The following is an 18,216-nucleotide window of genomic DNA, read 5'->3' as shown; positions in this document are numbered from 1 at the left end:
CCAATCACTGGGCACCACTTAATGGCCCTCCCCACAATGTCATCCAGTCCGCACCTCAACATAAATGGTCCACGACAACATCAGAAACCCACCCCTCTGCCCAGACAGTGCGGCCTCCAAAGGTGGCAACCCTAATTATAACCAAGTTCTATTGAACTAATGGCCATTGGATAACGTGCTTGACAATGCAGATTAACACTTAACCACAAACTGATATCTTCAAACAGCATTCTTCATTCGCAGTTCTACTGAGAGTGTTCTTGATAGCGCTTGAGGAAGGGGTAAACACTTTAAGTTTCAGCACATTTGCTATTAATGGAGAGTGGTGGTTAGTAGAATTGAGAAAAATATTTTGCCATGGTTCGCAACGAAAAAACGCACATAGACTTTAATGTATAGTAAAAAAAAGTGTTTCATGGTTTGAAAATTATTGTGCAGTTTTAAATAAGTTTCGCAAAAAAAAATCCATTAATTTCAATGCCCTTTCGTGAATTTGTGGCAAAGCTAAATGGGTTGGATTCGCTCATCAGTACTGATTAGAGTTATTGGCATGGGATGGCTTGGCCTTGGGCATCATTATTGTGCACCTATATAATTTTTTAATATTTTGATGCCAAGAAGTGATATTGTTCCCTAAAAAAAACTAATTTGAAGAAGAACTAAACCCTAAAAATGAATATATTGAACTTATTGCACCAGCCTAAAGTTTCAGCTTGTCAATGGCAGCAATGATCCAGGACTTCAAACTTGTCACAGGGGGTCACCATCTTGGAAAGTGTCTGTGACACTCACATGCTCAGTGGGCTCTGATTGGCTGTTGAGAAGCTAAGCTTAGGGCTCGTCACTAATTATCCAGCAGAAAATGATCTTCCCTGGCTGTAATATAAGCTGATGCTACAGGTTTGCTGATTATTAAATTCTGATGCTAATTGCACTGGTTTCTGTGCTGCCATGTAGTAATTATCTGTATTAATTACTAATCAGCCTTATATTGTGACATTTCTATTCTATGTGTACTGTATATTTTGAGATGCTCCCTAAGTTTATTCAGTAGGGCAGCAGCATCTTTGGCTATGGTTGCCTTAGGCTAGAACAGAATCCCAAAATATAAAGTACAACATTACTAGTCTACTTTTTAAGTTCATCTTTAGTTCTCCTTTAAAGAGCTAATAAATAGTGATGAGTGAAATTTGTCACCAAGTTTCGCCTTGAAAATAAAGCCCATAGACTCTAATGGGTGAGAAAAAATTGTTGCGCATCCAAAATTTGTTCTAAAGCATCCAAAATTTGTTGCGCAATTTGTTGCACACCAGAAAAAATGCATTGCCCCTAGACTTCAATGCATTGTGCCTAATTTTTGCTGTTTTGCAAATTTTCGGCAAACCAAAACGGGTCACATATGCCCATCAATGCCAATAAACCTTCATTTCAAATTTTTCCTATGGATTTGTGTCAGTAAAATATTAAGGGATGAATGTATATATTTATATTTATATATTTTTGTTTTAATTTCATTTGTTTTCAATGATGCTGTTAATGGCTCACCGTGTAACTTTAGCCTTGCCTAAGCAGCCACTGGTTACAAGCCTTCTTATCACCTTACACAGGCTTTCTATTGTGTTATAAAAACTTTGGAAAAAGCCAGAAGGGATGTGCTCAACCATCAATGGCAATGTCTGGTTCTCCTTGGGATGTGACTAGCTGAACAGGGTTATATATTTCAACTCACTCTAAGCAAATGGGGTAAAAACCTAAATCCAGCTTTTAATAGTTGGAGAGAGCCCTAACCAATAATAGCCAGCTATTTTAAATAAATTTGTATGAGTCGCAGTAGGGCTGCATCTGCATCTACTATATTGTATGTACAAGATGAATGAGAGATGAATGAGAGCTCCTCAACAGGACTTCTAGTGGTCAACTGCCATGGAAAATGAAATTTCCTCCAAAAAAATGTTGGCAGTAGATGGACTAATCTTGGGTCAATGGTCATTTCATTGCAGGCTTCTAATTTTGAGAAGCCTGGGGACCATTAAGACCTCACCATAACTGCAAGTGAGCGAGGCTGGACTCTCAGATTAAAACAACTATGTAAAGGACATTCCAAGCTGAATCAATTTAAGTGAACTTTACTCAACTGTACAGAATTACAGTGCTCTGTACAGACATCCAATATGCACTTTGTGAATGAACTTGCTTTATCTTCACTTTATTGATTTCTTACATTGACTTTTTCTTCTACAACTCCATATTAGAATTGTTCTATAATTTATTTTCAGCTGTTCATTCTTCCTCTCTTTTACCCTTAGCTAAGAAGATTCAGGAATGTGCAAGCCTTTTACAGATCACTTTACCTTTCCATTGAAATGACTAAGAGTACTATTATAGAATGATGCATGTTTTTGATCACAATAATTTGGCAACTTTTAAGTTAGAATGCCATCATGTGTTCCCTATTAAGCTATAAATTGGCATTTTAGTTTTCTTTTATAAACCACTTTGAAATGATTGTATGCCTTGCTGAGAAAATAGCAAGTTTTTGCAGAGTGATTTTATTTTCTGAGTGGATAAGTGAATTTCATATTAATGTTATGTGTTGTTGTGCAGACAGCATACTAACCAAAGAAACACAGATATTTGGGGTGGAGGTGTTTTACTCATAAAGCTGTCTATTTTAGATTCACATTTGCATATTGATTTAGGGACAGATTAATCAAGGGTCGAAGTGAATTAGAGGGAATTTTGGAAGTAAAAAAATTCGAAATTCTAAGTAATTTTTTTGGATACTTCGACCATCGAATAGGATACTACGACTTTGACTTCGAATTCGAAGTAAAATAGTTTGAATATTCAACCATTCGGTATTCGAAGTACTGTCTCTTTAAAAAAACTTTGACTTCAATACTTCGCCAAATTAAACTTGCCAAAGTGCTATGTTAGCCTATGGGGACCGTCTACAGCATTTTTCTAAGTTATTTGAAGTCGAAGTAAAATCGTACAATCGTACGATAAAATCGTTCAAATCGTTGGATTCGAAGGATTTAATCGTTCGTTCGAACGATTTTACTTTGACCGCAGAATACCCTAATTTGATGAAAAAGTTTGAATTCGATATTCAAATTCGAAGTATTTTAATTCGATGGTCGAATTTCAAAGTATTTTTTACTTTGAAATTCGACCCTTGATAAATCTGCCCCTTAAAGTAGCTGTGGGGATTTCATTGCACCTATCAGGGTCACATAGGTTTATTGGGGTGAAGTCGGGGACCAAAGAGGAAGTAACGCACTGGAGAACATACCAAAATCCTATATGCTGTAGCTGAACAGTTCATTCATCTCAAAGTCAGAATTTAGGCAATGGTCAAGATCAGGCAAGAAAGTCAGGAACCTGTAAATCAGACAAGGACAACTAGAACACACCCAGGAACTTTGCAAGGAAAACATACGGGGCATATTTACTATGGGTCGAATATCGATATTCGACCATCGAAGTTAAATCCTTTGACTTCGAATATCGAATATCAAAGGATTTACCGCAATTCGTTCGATCAAACGATTTTCCTTCGATCAGAAATTGCTAGGAAAGCCTATAGGGATCTTCCCCATAGGCTAACATTGGTGCTCAGTAGGTTTTAGGTAGCAAAGTAGGTGGTCGAAGTTTTTTTTAAAGAGCCAGTACTTCGACTATCGAATGGTTGAATAGTGGAACGATTTTTAATTCGAATTGTTCGATTCGAAGTCGTAGTCGAAGGTCGAAGCAGCCAATTCGATGGTCGAAATTCAAAGTATTTTTCATTCTAATCCTTCACTCGAGCTAAATAAATGTTCCCCACAATGTGACATTGAACTGTTGGCATAAATAAATAAATACAATGTTGTAAGAATGTCAACTACTGATCACTTACTTTATTGCATCATGACAGTAGCTCTTAGCACCTGATCAGAAATGTGTGTTGATCTGCCTACTGCAAGTCGAATAATAAAAACAAACTTTATAATGGTTCTTGCATTGATGCGAATTTACCAGTTCCTAGTGAACGAATGAGTCAATTTAAGTATGCAATGATAATCTGAGGTTGGTATAGGTATTACAGATTTAGGTAGGCATGTTAATGGAGAAGGAATCTTCTAAATAGAAGATACATTTAATAAATGTCTATAAAGTTTTTTTTGTACTTTTTATGTTCCAGTGTCCTGGGATCAGCTGTAATGTTCCAAGTGAGCTCACATGTTCGAAACCTAACAGCAGAAGATGTGGCGAATGCAGCAGGTACACATATTTCTTGTTATTTTATTTTTATTTGCATCTTTTGGAACATGCCAAAATGATCTTGAGATTTTCTAGGATTAGTAGAGCGCTCAGTTCAACACTCATCACTGTCCTGTATAAAGTTAGCAAAAAATAAATAGTAAACATTGGGGCAGTGAGATCACATGGGGACTTTGTCATTTACATAAAAAGGCAAATCTGATTCTCCTTATGATTCAGTAGTTAAAAACAAACCTATTCATTTAGTTGCATGGATCTCACACTGTCCTTGAATGTGATCAAGGTGCATTTATGGTCACATTTATGACCAGTCTGCTGCTATGGACTATATATCTCAGCATGCTTCCTTTAATATTATACGGCTTGTGTAGATGTGACCATGCCAGGCCAATGCAAGTCTTTGAGTCTAAGGCCAGTTGTTGCAATATATGATGCTTATAGGGTTAGAAAATTTGAATTGTGCATTCATATTTATAGTGTCTCTAATAATTATTTTGTCACTTGACTTATTGAATTGAATGCATATTTTTTAAAAAATGGATGGGCAAGTGATTGTTTGGTTCACTCATTATAATTGGGCCAGGCTGGAGCTCAGCTAGTGAAAATTGCTGCCAGCAAATATGTTTTGTTTTTGAATTTTGATTACAGTAAATTATTAATAGAGACAATTTTAATGTTTTGAAAATGTTTATCATTGCATAATGACTTGCCTCCTTATTAATAAAGCAAAGTCAAGAATTTCAATCTAAGGTTCTGCCTGACCACAGGCACTTTCCTCAACCAAATTGACACATTTTCGTACTGAAATAAAAGTTGAAGGCAGCATGAAAGTTCATAGGAAAATAAATAAACATAAAAGTGACAGAAAATGTAAGAGGAGAAAAGAAAGAAGCTAAAAGGGAGACTGTACAATAGAAAGGGAGAACAGAGAGAAATAAGTAGCAGTATATCCTAGTTGACCCCATTTACATGGTGTAATCCAGGGTGTAATCAGCTTCAGAAGGAATGAGGTTTACCCACAATTGTGTGGTGTCTAGGGCAGATTGAGTTCTGAATGTAGCCTAAAACACAAAAATTTTCCAGTGAGGAGTACTGTGGAACAAGTTGAAGATGTAAAAAAAAAATAGAAGATATCAAACGAAAAGGTAATAACGGAGCAACCCCCCCACCAAAAAAAAAACGTAATGGGTTGAGCATAATTTGAATGGGAAAGCAGAATAGGGAAAGTAAAAACAACTGAGGAAAAATTATAAGAATGTGAGGGATAAAGAGATAGAGGGACTTGAACAATGGTTGTAAAGTGACAGCAGAGAATTAAAAAATCAAGGAAAAAGATAACAGAAAATGGAGAAAAAAAAGAATAGATATTAAAACCATCTGAAAGACAGAAAGGTAAGGTATTAATACAAAAAATGGTAAAATAAGATAAATTACAAATACATTATGTAAAATATGAAAAAAAGGTTTAAAAACTGTCACCAAAGCAATACATTATTGACATAGGGGATTAGCTAAAGTCCAGATTTTTTTTTTTCACAAATCATATTTTTTCCTCTAGAAATTCATGGTTTTTTTTATTATTTCTTTAAAACTCTAAAAATTCCAGATTTATTTAGTTTAAAAACCACAAAAAACTCTAATACAAAACTGTGCCAAGCAAAGGCTGTCAAGGTCCCATAGAAGTCAGTGGGAACTGCGCTCATCCTATTGGACCATTTCTAATCAATTTGGACTCATGGAGGCCTATTTATTAAAGGTCAAATTTAGAGGTTTTTGAAACCACGATTAAACTGTATTTATCGAAAAACCACAACTCCCATGAGAATTATGAAAAGCTCCAAGTACAAGAACTACGGCTGAAAATAGTTGCTGAAGAAATCTGAAAAACACAAATTTTTCATGAATGAATGAAAAATTTGTATGACAATGAAGGTTTTGATCACCACAAATCTCTAAAACCACGAAAGAAAGACAGACCTTTGCAAGAAAAAAAAGAAAAGAAACTTCCTATGACATTTACATGACGTCGACAGCTTTTACTTGCCGTATATTTTTGCATTCGTAGATGTCATGGTTTTTACACTTGACAAATTACGAAAAAAATATTGGATAAGTAGGTATTCGAAAAATGTGTTCATTTGCACTAAAAAGTACTACAAAATACAGTTACACAAACTCTCATAAATTTGCCCCTTAGAGTTTTTTTTATTTTGTTTCAATTGTAATTACTCAAAAAAACTTGAATTTTTAGAGGTTATAGAGATATGAATATTTGTTCAGCATTTTTTTTGTTTCTACTTTTTATATTCAGATCTTTTAATAACTTGCACAATGGCATTTGTGATTTTAGAGAAATAGATTTTTTTTGTTGTTTCAAAAACCTCAAAACCAGTAAAATTTTGACCTTTAATATATAGGCCTCTACCAGTTATACGGCACGCTGGGCACTTTGGCTTCAAATGTTAAATAGAAATTGAGAGGCTTCATTCCACTAGGATTTTTTTTTATCATCATTGACTTAGATTTTCAAAATTCTTTTAGTTTGATAAATCTTGAAAAATCCTGGTCTGAAAAATGCAAATGCAAATATATTTGAGATAGCTTTTTTATTAACTTTTTATTATGTTGAACCACAGAAAAACTCTTGTGATAAATCTGTTAGACAAGCTAGAACTGTTTTATCATTCAAATAAGGAAAAAAACAACATAAAGAACCCCCCACCATATAAAATAAGCCTATGCATAGTATCTCAAGGGAAATATTTTAGATTGATAGATAATATGACTCTTTATGACCAATAGTGACCAGTGTCTCATTTGTCTATTTTGTGAAAGGATAGCACAGCTCTGTGATTGTGTCTACAATAAAAGGATTTGTGAGATTTATGACATGAACATTTACATGTGTGTTAAGCACATAAATCTTTGTTTCCTTGGAGGCATATAAGGAGCACTTTTGTCTTGAGTGGATCAACACTTCAAGAATGCCGGGCACTTCTTCCACAATTGTCATAATGTCCCCTACACTTAGTCCGTTTGTAATTCACAGAACATGAAATTGAATGTAGAAAACAGAATAGGCAGCAGACAAATGGCTCAATTAATCCAGTCAATCTCCTGTCCAGAAGATCAATATCAGTGGTCGATTATTACAAGCACAATTAGCTACTTGGCAGTTTGTTCATTGAACAGATACATTCTCTCGCTCTATGGTCTGTCCCCATCATGGTGAATGAAGCGTCACAAACAGCGAACCAGCAATTATTTTTTAAATGGGGCTCAATACTTTAGGTATAGCTCACCTTTTCAGAATATATATTTTTTTCATTACTATATGCGGAAAGACATGGTAAAATGTAATATTTGATATATTTACTTAACTTGTCTACTGACTGAGTTATGTATATAGTTATTTGGGACCAGTTTACATAGGGTGGTGTTATAAATGGCCAGGTCAAAGAAATGTACCGTATATACTCGATTATAAGCCGAGTTTTTCAGCCCCCAAAATATGCTGAAAAACTCTACCTTGGCTTATACTCGGGTCAAGCGCAAAAACGGTCCCGGCGTCTAAGAATAGTTGCCGGCGCCTAAGAATAGTCGCCTGGCGTCCAAGAATAGTCGCCGGTTTCCAAGAATAGTCTCCAAGAATATTCGCTGGCGTCCAAGAATGGTCACCGGCATCCAAAAACGAGACGCCGGCACCTCCAATGGGAGCAGAAACCCTCAATTTTTTGATTTAAACTTACCAGAAGCTGCTGCATTTCTCACCCTAGGCTTATACTCGAGTCAATAAGCTTTCCCAGTTTTTGGAGGTAAAATTAGGTACCTCAGCTTATACTCAGGATGGCTTATACTCGAGTATATACAGTAACCAACATCTGAATCAGCAGGCAAAATGATGCCATTTTTAAGACCTTCACCTTTTGCACCAGCCCCAAAAAGCCATCTCCAGCAATTGAGCTGGTATCTCATCTCAGCATGAGTATAATGCTCATTCAGCTTCTCACTTTTGCAGTCAGTGACTGTAGGCACCTTAACTTTAAGACAATAAAGGGAGAAGGCACTAGGTACTATGCATTGACCCAGTGATGCACATACCCAATGTAAACCAATATTCATGCACAGATTTCAGCACCAACCATGCAACTGGTAAGTATGGTGGGCTTTGGGCAGCAAGCCTTATGCTGTTTTGAGAGCAGAGACATGCATTTGCACTAAATACAATGCTGCCTGTGTTTGTTAGAGCTGTATTAATGAGGGGTGGGTAGGGGAGTTATGTTAGATGTAATATTTACCACCTGCCCAATGGCAGGCAGAAAAAATAGGGCTGCATTGGACCCACTGAAGCCATGCTCTGCACCTCATCCCAGACTTTTGCACATTTTAATGCTCTTGCACTTTTCTCCAGGACCCAAGTACATGACCCCATAAATGTTCCCTCTATAACATGAACTTTGTACAATATTTAATCTGATTCACATGCTCTCATATTAACTGCCCTGCCAGTTAATATGAGAGCATGTGAAAAGGCAGAGAAGTGCAGGTTTCTCTTGTATATAATAATTCCATATAACATGGGTAAACTCAATAAAACATTTTTTAATTTCCTTGATGCCCAAAGACCCCCAAAAGACAATCTGTGATGATCTAGAGCAACAATATTAGTTCATTGCACATTTTATTATTTGAATGGGAGCTTGACAATATGTCTTCTGTCTACACTAATAACCAGCTGTATTATTAAATGTCCAAAATATACTATTATCACAATTGTATTCTCTATTTGAAGTCTTTGGTGTTAAAGTTCATACCTTGCATTTGTGGAAATGTAATAAACCGATGAATGTGTGATGGGCTAAGGCTTAGCCAGCCCTTAAAGAAGACATGTCCTGTAATCATTTTAAATGACTATGTTTGGTTGGCAATGGCTCTCAGAGCAGTGTATTAATGAGGATAACAAATCATTCTGTCATTACTGGTCACATCAACACTATAAACTTTATCAAGGAGCTATATGTACGTTCCCCATTCTGATTCTTATGAATGTATAATTTTTGTTCATTAATGTTGCTTCATAAAAGGGGAAAATATACAAAATATTACCATAAACAAGCAATAAATAGATCATATCTTATTGAATATTTGAGTGTGCACTGAAATGCTGTTTTTCTTTAATTAGGAAGGCTTCATAGATCTGTTGCCCTTCCTCAGCAGTCTTTGGAGAAGGTTTAATCTAGAATGATGGCAGCTCACACGCTTATAAATGCTAATGCTCTCGAAAGGGATTTTGTGTGAACAGTCCAAGGATCCATATCCATATTCTTTACTGCCCCATTATGTTATCTTTTCATACAGTATACTTTCCTATTTGGATTCTGCATATGTTAAACTAAAGACCGTAACTCCTTCATATAGGATTTAAACTCTTAAGTTTCTTTCTTAAGACTTTGGAAGATAATTAAAGGGATCCTGTAATGGGAAAACATGTTTTTTTTTTAAAACGCATCAGTTAATAGTGCTACTCCAGCAGAATTCTGCACTGAAATCCATATCTCAAAAGAGCAAACAGATTTTTTTTATATTCAATTTTGAAATCTGACATGGGGCTAGACATTTTGTCAATTTCCCAGCTGCCCCTGGTCATGTGACTTGTGCCTGCACTTTAGGAGAGAAATGCTTTCTGGCAGGCTGCTGTTTTTCCTTCTCAATGTAACTGAATGTGTCTCAGTGAGACATGGGTTTTTACTATTGAGTGTTGTTCTTAGATCTACCAGGCAGCTGTTATCTTGTGTTAGGGAGCTGCTATCTGGTTACCTTCCCATTGTTCTTTTGTTTGGCTGCTGGGGGGGAAAGGGAGGGGCTGGTATCACTCCAACTTGCAGTACAGCAGTAAAGAGTGATTGAAGTTTATCAGAGGACAAGTCACATGACTTGGGGCAGCTGGGAAATTGACAAAATGTCTAGCCCCATGTCAGATTTCAAAATTAAATATAAAAAAAATCTGTTTGCTCTTTTGAGAAATGGATTTCAGTGCAGAATTCTGCTGGAGCAGCACTATTAACTGATTCATTTTGAAAAAAATGTTTTTTCCCATGACAGTATCCCTTTAAGATTAAGAATTCAGTTATATATATATCAGGGACAAAATAAGCTGATACACCCCGTAATTTATCCCTAAACAGCAAGGCAATGGCTTTTAACATTCTGACAAGTGCATGTCTTAAATTGCCAGTATTATGTGACTGTTTTGTTATCTGTAGAGTGATCTACAAAAATATATATATTGGTTTTTTTTTCATACTTTATGACTTGGTCACGTGGCTAGAGAATCTCATTTGTGTTTTCAACTCAATTTATGGTGGCCCTTCTTGAGTAGGTTGTTTTCCTTGGCAGCCTTTGATATACATCTAATTGCTTTGCTTACATGCACATGTAACATTATCAAATTAGTTATTTGCTGCTAGGTACCATTCTAGCAAGTCTTCTTGCTTGGTAAACTAGCCTTGAGAAATCTGCAAATTCATAACGTTTGTCCTAGATTTTTTCAAGCATTTTGGTGCCATAATTGAGTTGTAGCAGAGACACATTAAGGGAGTGATCAAGTTGAAGGACACTTAACATGGAAGGTATGTAAAATAATCCAGAGTTTCTAAGATAATTTAATTTAAGTGACAAAGCAGGTGGGACAGTAGGGGTGCTTTTAAAATGGATAGAATATGCCCATCTGGGAGATTTGTGGACAAATAAAAACAATGATAGATTAAAAAGCAAAAACATAGGGGACCATCTGAAAATGTGTTCTTTACCTTATGCAGTGAAAATGTCAAAGGCATCGTCTTCCATCTGCTGTTAAAGCATTTTAGTGCTCCTTGTTGCTTTTGGTTCTTGGGGTTGCTTTGTGTTCTATCTAGTGTTTCTATCTGGAAGGACATCTGCAGCCAAGATGTCTAGTAGTAACTAGATACATGCAACATTTTTGATGATTCATTTGTTTGGGTTAATTTGAGGTTGTAGACTAGTATATTACTCAGTTAATATAATAATAGCTTAGTGATGTCATCAGTTATAAACTGAGCTTAGTGATGTCATTTTTGTCACATGACTCACTAAAACTTGTGTTTTATAATAAATAAAGTAACCCTTGTTGGAAAATATGAGGATATTAGAAGGAACGTCGGAGTTCTTTGATCTGTATAAAAGCACTCGGGGAACTCCTCGGTAACTTATAATATCCTTATATTTTACAATAGGAGGTACTTTATTAACTATATAACTGAGCACCATACTTTACAAATTGAAGCATTGAATTGTAAATACAGAAGCTGTTTTTGGTTAAATAAATCCCCTTTAGCAAATATCAATCATATACACTAAACAATTTCCTTTAACATGCTGTATACCTACGTATAGAAATCCTTGGCTGTGGATGTCCGTCTTCTTCACAAAACTTACAAAAGACTCCTGTTTTCCATGAATTTCCCTATATTGTTTCCTAGTTCCTAGTCCTTCATAAAAGTAAAAAGTTTGAACTGAGTTGTAGAATGGGTTTGTTTATAAACACTGAGTTTACAGTCGTTATTTTTGTGAGATAATTACTGTGACTTTGCAGTATACTTTGGCAAGTACAGAAGCCAAGTTAATAAAAATGCTAGTCATGATTCCCATTTTTGAAAGCCAGAAGCCCAGGGTTGGGGGCGATCACTCTACAGAATAGCAGGACTGCATAGTTTACGCACCAGTGAGCAGAGAGAGAAAAGAGTTCTCTTTGTAGAAGCCTTAGCACTTATTAAATGAGAATCTTATAATTGCACTTTTTGCAAAGGCAGGCCGTTTGCAGTCTATCAACACCTTGTCTCATTATGATGGCAAGGTACAAAAAGGTGACTTCAATCTAAAACATCTCTTGCTTCTACTTAATTTTCTTTGCCCATTTTTTTTTACTTTAACTATACTTATTCCTAGTCAAGACTTTTTACTCTACAATAAAAAGAAAATACATTTTGCAGTACTATTTGAGTTTTTACAAGGGTCTATCATTTTGGGGGGAGCTAATTTAGAGTTAGAGCTAATGATGAATGTTTCAGCTTGGAATAATTGAAAATATTTATGAATTGGGAAGGGAATTATGTACTTTCATGGGGTGGGATACACACATTAATCTTTTCTGGTGGATTTTATCTTTTGCAAGTGGAATTTGTATATGATTTCTGTCCTCTTCTGCATTATATCTAGTAACCTCTTCATTGAAATTTCATGCCAAGGAAAAAACTGTGAAAATGAAACCAGTAGCTTTAAATGAAATCAAAATTGGGGGGATTATTTATCAAAATCCCCAAAATTCTGATAATTTTCTGTAAAATAATCTGACCAAATACCCACTGATTTTTTTCCCCTTACTTACCAATCAATTTTTCTGAAAATTTCCTGTGCCAGAAAAAAATCAATAAAATGATGGGAAAATTTTAATCGTACACTTTTTTCAGATTTGACGCCCGAAAACTCAGATATAAATTCTGAAAATTTTTAGATTTTTTTCCACTAAAAATTCAGATTTTATAGTAAAAAAACGAAAAAAATTTAAGTTTTTGGCATTCAGACTTTGATAAATAACCCCCTTAATGTACCTCAAAGCATTTTGTCACCACTATTAGTATTCACAAGTTTTTTATTGACCAAATCCAGGTGTCAGAGCCCTTGTTAGGGAAATAGATTCGAGTAAAATAATCCCTATTACAGGACAAGGAGCCCTATTTGTATGAGACAAAACACATTAAGTGGAGGCTGTATCTTGCTAACATGGATATTGCACTCAAAAACTGCTTTGACTATTGTTTCAATTGACCTAACTTGGGTTTGAAGAAGTGCAGGCAAGGTTTAGAGTTAATAGTGAGGTGAAGCTGGATGAAGCTCCTGCGTAAGACTTTGAATGATTATAGAGACCCCTATGTTGGGCTCCATGAAGTCACATGTATCTTGATCGTCTATTAAAAAGGGAACTGATCTAATAATTAAGATCCTAGTGAGTGCAGAGTTTTAACTGATATACAGTTGCATCTCCATGGCCTACAATAGGGTTATCTGCAAAACTCACAGAGATAAAGAGTTGTTAGTGTCAACAAAGCTATCCAACACAAAACCATTTGTTTCTGGAAAAACCTGGGGCATAGAAAGGAAACCAGATTTAGCTAATGATGTTCTATATATTTATATATCTACCTTTAATATATTTAAGATGTATAACATTATAATCACAGTCTGCTATCTTTAGAAATTTAAGAATCACTGAAGCCTTAATATGGTATCATGTTCAATAAATGGAAATAGTATACAGTATATTTAAATATCGGCACTCACCTCCCATCTATCGACTTGCTGGGTGCTAACCAAAACATGTACAGTAGTGATTGGCGAATAAATTCGCCTGGAACAAATTTGTGGCGAATTTACGCATTTCGCGGCTGACAAATTTGATTTTATGTGAAAACGCTCAAATTGCTGAATTTTTTGTGAGAACGTTCCAATTTTAAGATTTTTCACAAAATTTCCCAGTTTTGTGAATTTTGCGGGAAATTCGCAAATTTTTCGGCGAAGCGAAACAGGAGAAATTCTCCCATCATTAATGTACAGCAAAAAGATGAATGCACTCAAAGCATCAATTTGCACGATGGTCTCTAGAGTATCGAAACTTGTTAATGTCTGTATGTAAAGGTATGGGGCCGATTCACTAACTTCAAATGAAGGATTCGAAGTAAAAAAACTTCGACCATCGAATGGGCTACTTCGACCATCGAATGGGCTACTTCGACCTTCAACTACGACTATGACTTCGAATCGAAGGATTCGAACTAAAAATCGTTCGACTATTAGACCATTCGATAGTCGAAGTACTGTCTCTTTAAAAAAAACTTCGACCCCCTAGTTCGCCATCTAAAAGCTACCGAAGTCAATGTTAGCCTATGGGGAAGGTCCCCATAGGCTTGGCTAACTTTTTTTGATCGAAGGATATTCCTTCGATCGTTGGATTTAAATCCTTCGAATCGTTCGATCGTACTATCTGCGCTAAATCCTTCGACTTCGATATTCGAAGGATTTTAGTTCCTAGTCGAATATCGAGGGTTAATTAACCCTCGATATTCGACCCTTAGTGAATCGGCCCCTAAATGTATTAACTTACCTGAAACCCCGTGCTCCTATCAGCAGATATCTGCACCGGCCCGGGGTTCTTCCAGTGAGCACCACGGAGCGATCCTCCTCAGGCTTCTTCTTTCTTCGCGCGGCTGCGCATGCACATTAGAGTGTAAAGCCGAACTTTAACTAAAAAGTTGTCTATTTCATCTTACTGTGCATGCGTCTGCCCTGGGAAATTTGAAGACAGAAGAAGCCGGAAGAGGATTGATCCGTGGTGCTCGTTGGTATAACCTCGGGCCGGTGCAGTTTTCTGCTGATAAGATCACTGGCCCGGGGTTTCAGGTAAGTCAATATATTCACTTGGGTGTGCCTAACATTTGGCACCCCCAAGTGCTAAACGACTTTCCTTCTCCTTTAACCATTTAGGAATATTCATTGATAAAATCTCTTTTAGTGATTATCCCATATGGTGCATGGGATTAAAGATAATACATGTTTTTGTTTTCTGCTCATAATTTTCATCGCTATTGTGGGAGTGACAATGGAAAGAAGGCAAAGCTACTTAATGCAGAAGTAACACATCCTCGTTTAGCATTTGACCTTCTGTGTGAGGTTCACATCATACTATTAAAATAGTTCTTTTCAATGAGTCATTCTCTCAATTGGCAAGAAAATTGGTTTGTGCTTTATCTTTAATTAAATCCAGAAGTTGCTATACCATGGGTCTCCTCGTGGACTTTTACTTCATTATTGCAACAGTGAATTATGTTAAAGATCTTATTAGCGGCACCACATTTTAATGCTCTGACTTATTATTCATTTTTTGCTATTCTTTTTAATTGGACTAATCATCTTATTCTTGTCTTTGCATTTTTTTTTCTACATGTGTAATTTATTTTATTACAATCCTTTAACAAAATCAGTGTGAAATAAAAAAGTGTGTGGTAGTCAAAGGATTTCTGTGTGCTGAGCAAAATTTGAACCATGGCCATATCTTTGCACCAGAATCCTTCTTTATACAATCAGTTTGCCTTAAAGGGGGCTTCTCACCCTAATAAATTATTCCAAATGGTACTGTATTAGTCAAGCAAAATAAACTTCACTTACACTATATAAATTATTGAAATCGCATTGGAATTCACATCAAGCAGGCAGGTGCCATTTTGTTGACCATATTACTAAGGCAACTTTTGCATCATGCCAAAATCTTATTTATACGCTAAAATTGGGCACCTAATGCCCATGACCATGCACTGGATTCACAATTAGACGTTGAGGGGAAATGTGAGGAGGGCAGTGATCTAGGATCTGTAGATTGGAAAGTGAAAGTAATTGCAATGATATATTTGATCTTTAAACAAGCTTATAACAGGTATGAATGTTTTTATAAAAAAAAGAATTTGGGTTTTTGGGCTTTTATTATACAGCTTTTTATTTCTGGGTGATTGATCTCTTTTAATGAACCCTGCAGAAACTAGGAGTCTGCTGATCTTCAGTGGAGTCTGGCCATACATAACCAGGAGAACAGGCTCCAGTGCAGAAACCCTCCATTCTCAATTATGCCAGTAAATGATATAGACAGAGGGAGACAGAAATATGGAGAGAACGAGAACAATAGATCAAGCGATATAGAGATAATTTGCTACCAATTTTTTACGCTACCAGTTTGCTGTGGCTTTCCTTATTTTGACCTCTGGCCTGTTTCCCAACTCTGTTTTATTGCTGCTCATCTTGTCTTCCATTCATCAACTGTCTTCTGCCAGCCCTGACCCATCCCCCATTTCACTGGACTTTGCCATTTCCTACCACTAGCACTTCATACAATTTTGTTATTTTCTATCTTGTTTATTATATCTTGTCTTTCTCTATGTATGCAGGTATAACTTTATATGTAAAGAATTATGGAGTAGCAGTGCCGTACCATGCATAGTACAATATATAAAAGTACGAAAAAATACAATAAATATTCATAGTATACAGAGCTCATATAAGGACACGAAGCTTAAGTGCTATGTGGTAAGAGACACAATTGGAAGAAGGTCCCTGGCTCATAGAGCTTACAGTCTAAATGGCTAAAATACAGGCACAATTTGGAGGGGAAAAAGTGCACATGGTAAAAACAATCCAATAGGTGCCAGGATTAGACATATTCTAGTGTCCAAAAGGTAGACACTTCATTTTTTCTTGAAGAGATTAAGCGAGCCGTCCTTACAGAGGACTTCAGGGATTGAATTCCAGAGGTAAGGAGCAGCAAGATAGAAAGGTTTGAGAATAGAGGTGGCAGTGGATATGTATGGCGCAAAATGAAGCTGGTCCTGAGAGGAGCGGAGGAGACGTTCAGGAACATACAGTGAGACTAGTGAAGAAATGTAGTAAGAAGCAGAGGAATGAAGGGCTTTTGAATGTTAGCAGGAGGATTTTATATGATAATCTTTGCTTTACAGGCAGCCATGCTAAGGATTTTGGTTGGGGTTGAACAGGTTCCCTCATAGGAGAGAGCAGGAGGATCCTGGTAGTGGAGTGGATGGGAGAAAGATGGGAGTCTGGAAGACCGGTTAGTAGGACATTGCAATAGTATAAACGGGATAGGGAGGGGTAGTTTAAACAGATAGGATAAGGGCATGGATTAGTGTTTTGGCTCTTGTTTCTGAAAATAAGACTATGCTATGTCTTCTGGTCATTTTCAAGCCATTAATGAGTCTATCCCAAGTTACTCAGCACACAGGTTCATACCTTTTAGTCACTCACCAGTGGCCAGACCTGACAGTTCCAGTCCCAGTTCCAGTGGGGGGTCGTATTTTAACACTCATCAAAACTACAACAGGTCAAAGCTAATTGTTGATAGGTTGCTTTGGGTTACTGCCCGCACAACAAGCAATAATTTACAAATATGCATGCTGAATTGGAACCAATTGCTTTTATTTTTGAACTGATAGAGTGAACTGATAATTAATGATTGGTTGCTATGAATAATTGCCCTCGGGCAATTTAGAACTTGTGTTAGTAAATTAGCCCCTTTGTCTCTAGGTGTACGTGGAAGGACACTTACTTAAAGCAAAAACTTCCCATATTCCTAGATGGACCACATGGAGAACTATTATCCCTTATCCTATGCGAGGAATGCTGGGAAATGAAGGGAGTTATCCATCATCTCAATCAAGTTTGTTAGTATTTTCTTAGGACTGGGCTGGATATCTTGATGAGGAATTTCTGCAGTTTTTGCTTTATCTAAAACACACAACCCAACTGTCTTCCCACCTTTCATTGTCAGTTGTACCTGTGTGTTTCGTTCTCTAGTGTTTGCTGTGTCCGGCCAAGCATTACATTCACACATTGATGATGTTTCTCATGATAAAGAAACCCTTTTCTTAAAAATTGTTGGTAAACAATAGAGTCAAGGTTGAAAGTAGAACTTCCGCAGGTTTGTGCTCAGTATATAAAGAACTGCAGCAAAGCCTAATTAGTAGGAAAAGCAGTATCTCTGGGTCAACTGAATCTAAGGTGGCTTCTTTCTGAGCTCTAATTGGGGGGGGGTCACTTAATTGCATTAGAACAAGTCTGTTAGCAAAGTAAGTAGGGGATATTCATTAACAGCTGCTGAGTTAAAGGTACCATCAACATTACTTAGATTAATACTTGTGCCTAGGAGGTTTAGCAATGTGTAGCCCTTTCCCCAGAGATTTCTATATTGTTTATTTCCAAACGTGGAAGTTGAATAAAGACATAAGCTCTACATACAGTATTCTAATTAACAAACTGCCAGTTCTTAGAAGCTTGCAAACGAATGGCGTTCTTCACTTTGCATGTGTATAGCTGCCT

At 36.5% G+C, this 18,216-nt stretch overlaps 1 protein-coding gene across 2 annotated transcripts in view; it reads left to right on the top strand.

Annotated features, from left to right (window-relative positions):
- ptprn2.S (protein tyrosine phosphatase receptor type N2 S homeolog) overlaps positions 1–18,216 on the top strand; it is a 577,776-nt gene that overhangs the window by 211,340 nt on the left and 348,220 nt on the right. For both annotated transcript variants that reach the window (XM_018269027.2, XM_041567358.1), the window contains one exon: positions 4,187–4,266. In XM_018269027.2, the coding sequence (XP_018124516.1) occupies positions 4,187–4,266 (80 nt within the window). The remainder of the gene's footprint in view (positions 1–4,186; positions 4,267–18,216) is intronic.

This window comes from Xenopus laevis, chromosome 6S (assembly GCF_017654675.1).
Source record: "Xenopus laevis strain J_2021 chromosome 6S, Xenopus_laevis_v10.1, whole genome shotgun sequence".
Lineage (NCBI taxonomy): Eukaryota > Metazoa > Chordata > Amphibia > Anura > Pipidae > Xenopus > Xenopus laevis.
The sequence above is the reverse complement of the archived record's forward strand: the minus strand, read 5'-3'. Positions and strand labels throughout refer to the sequence as shown.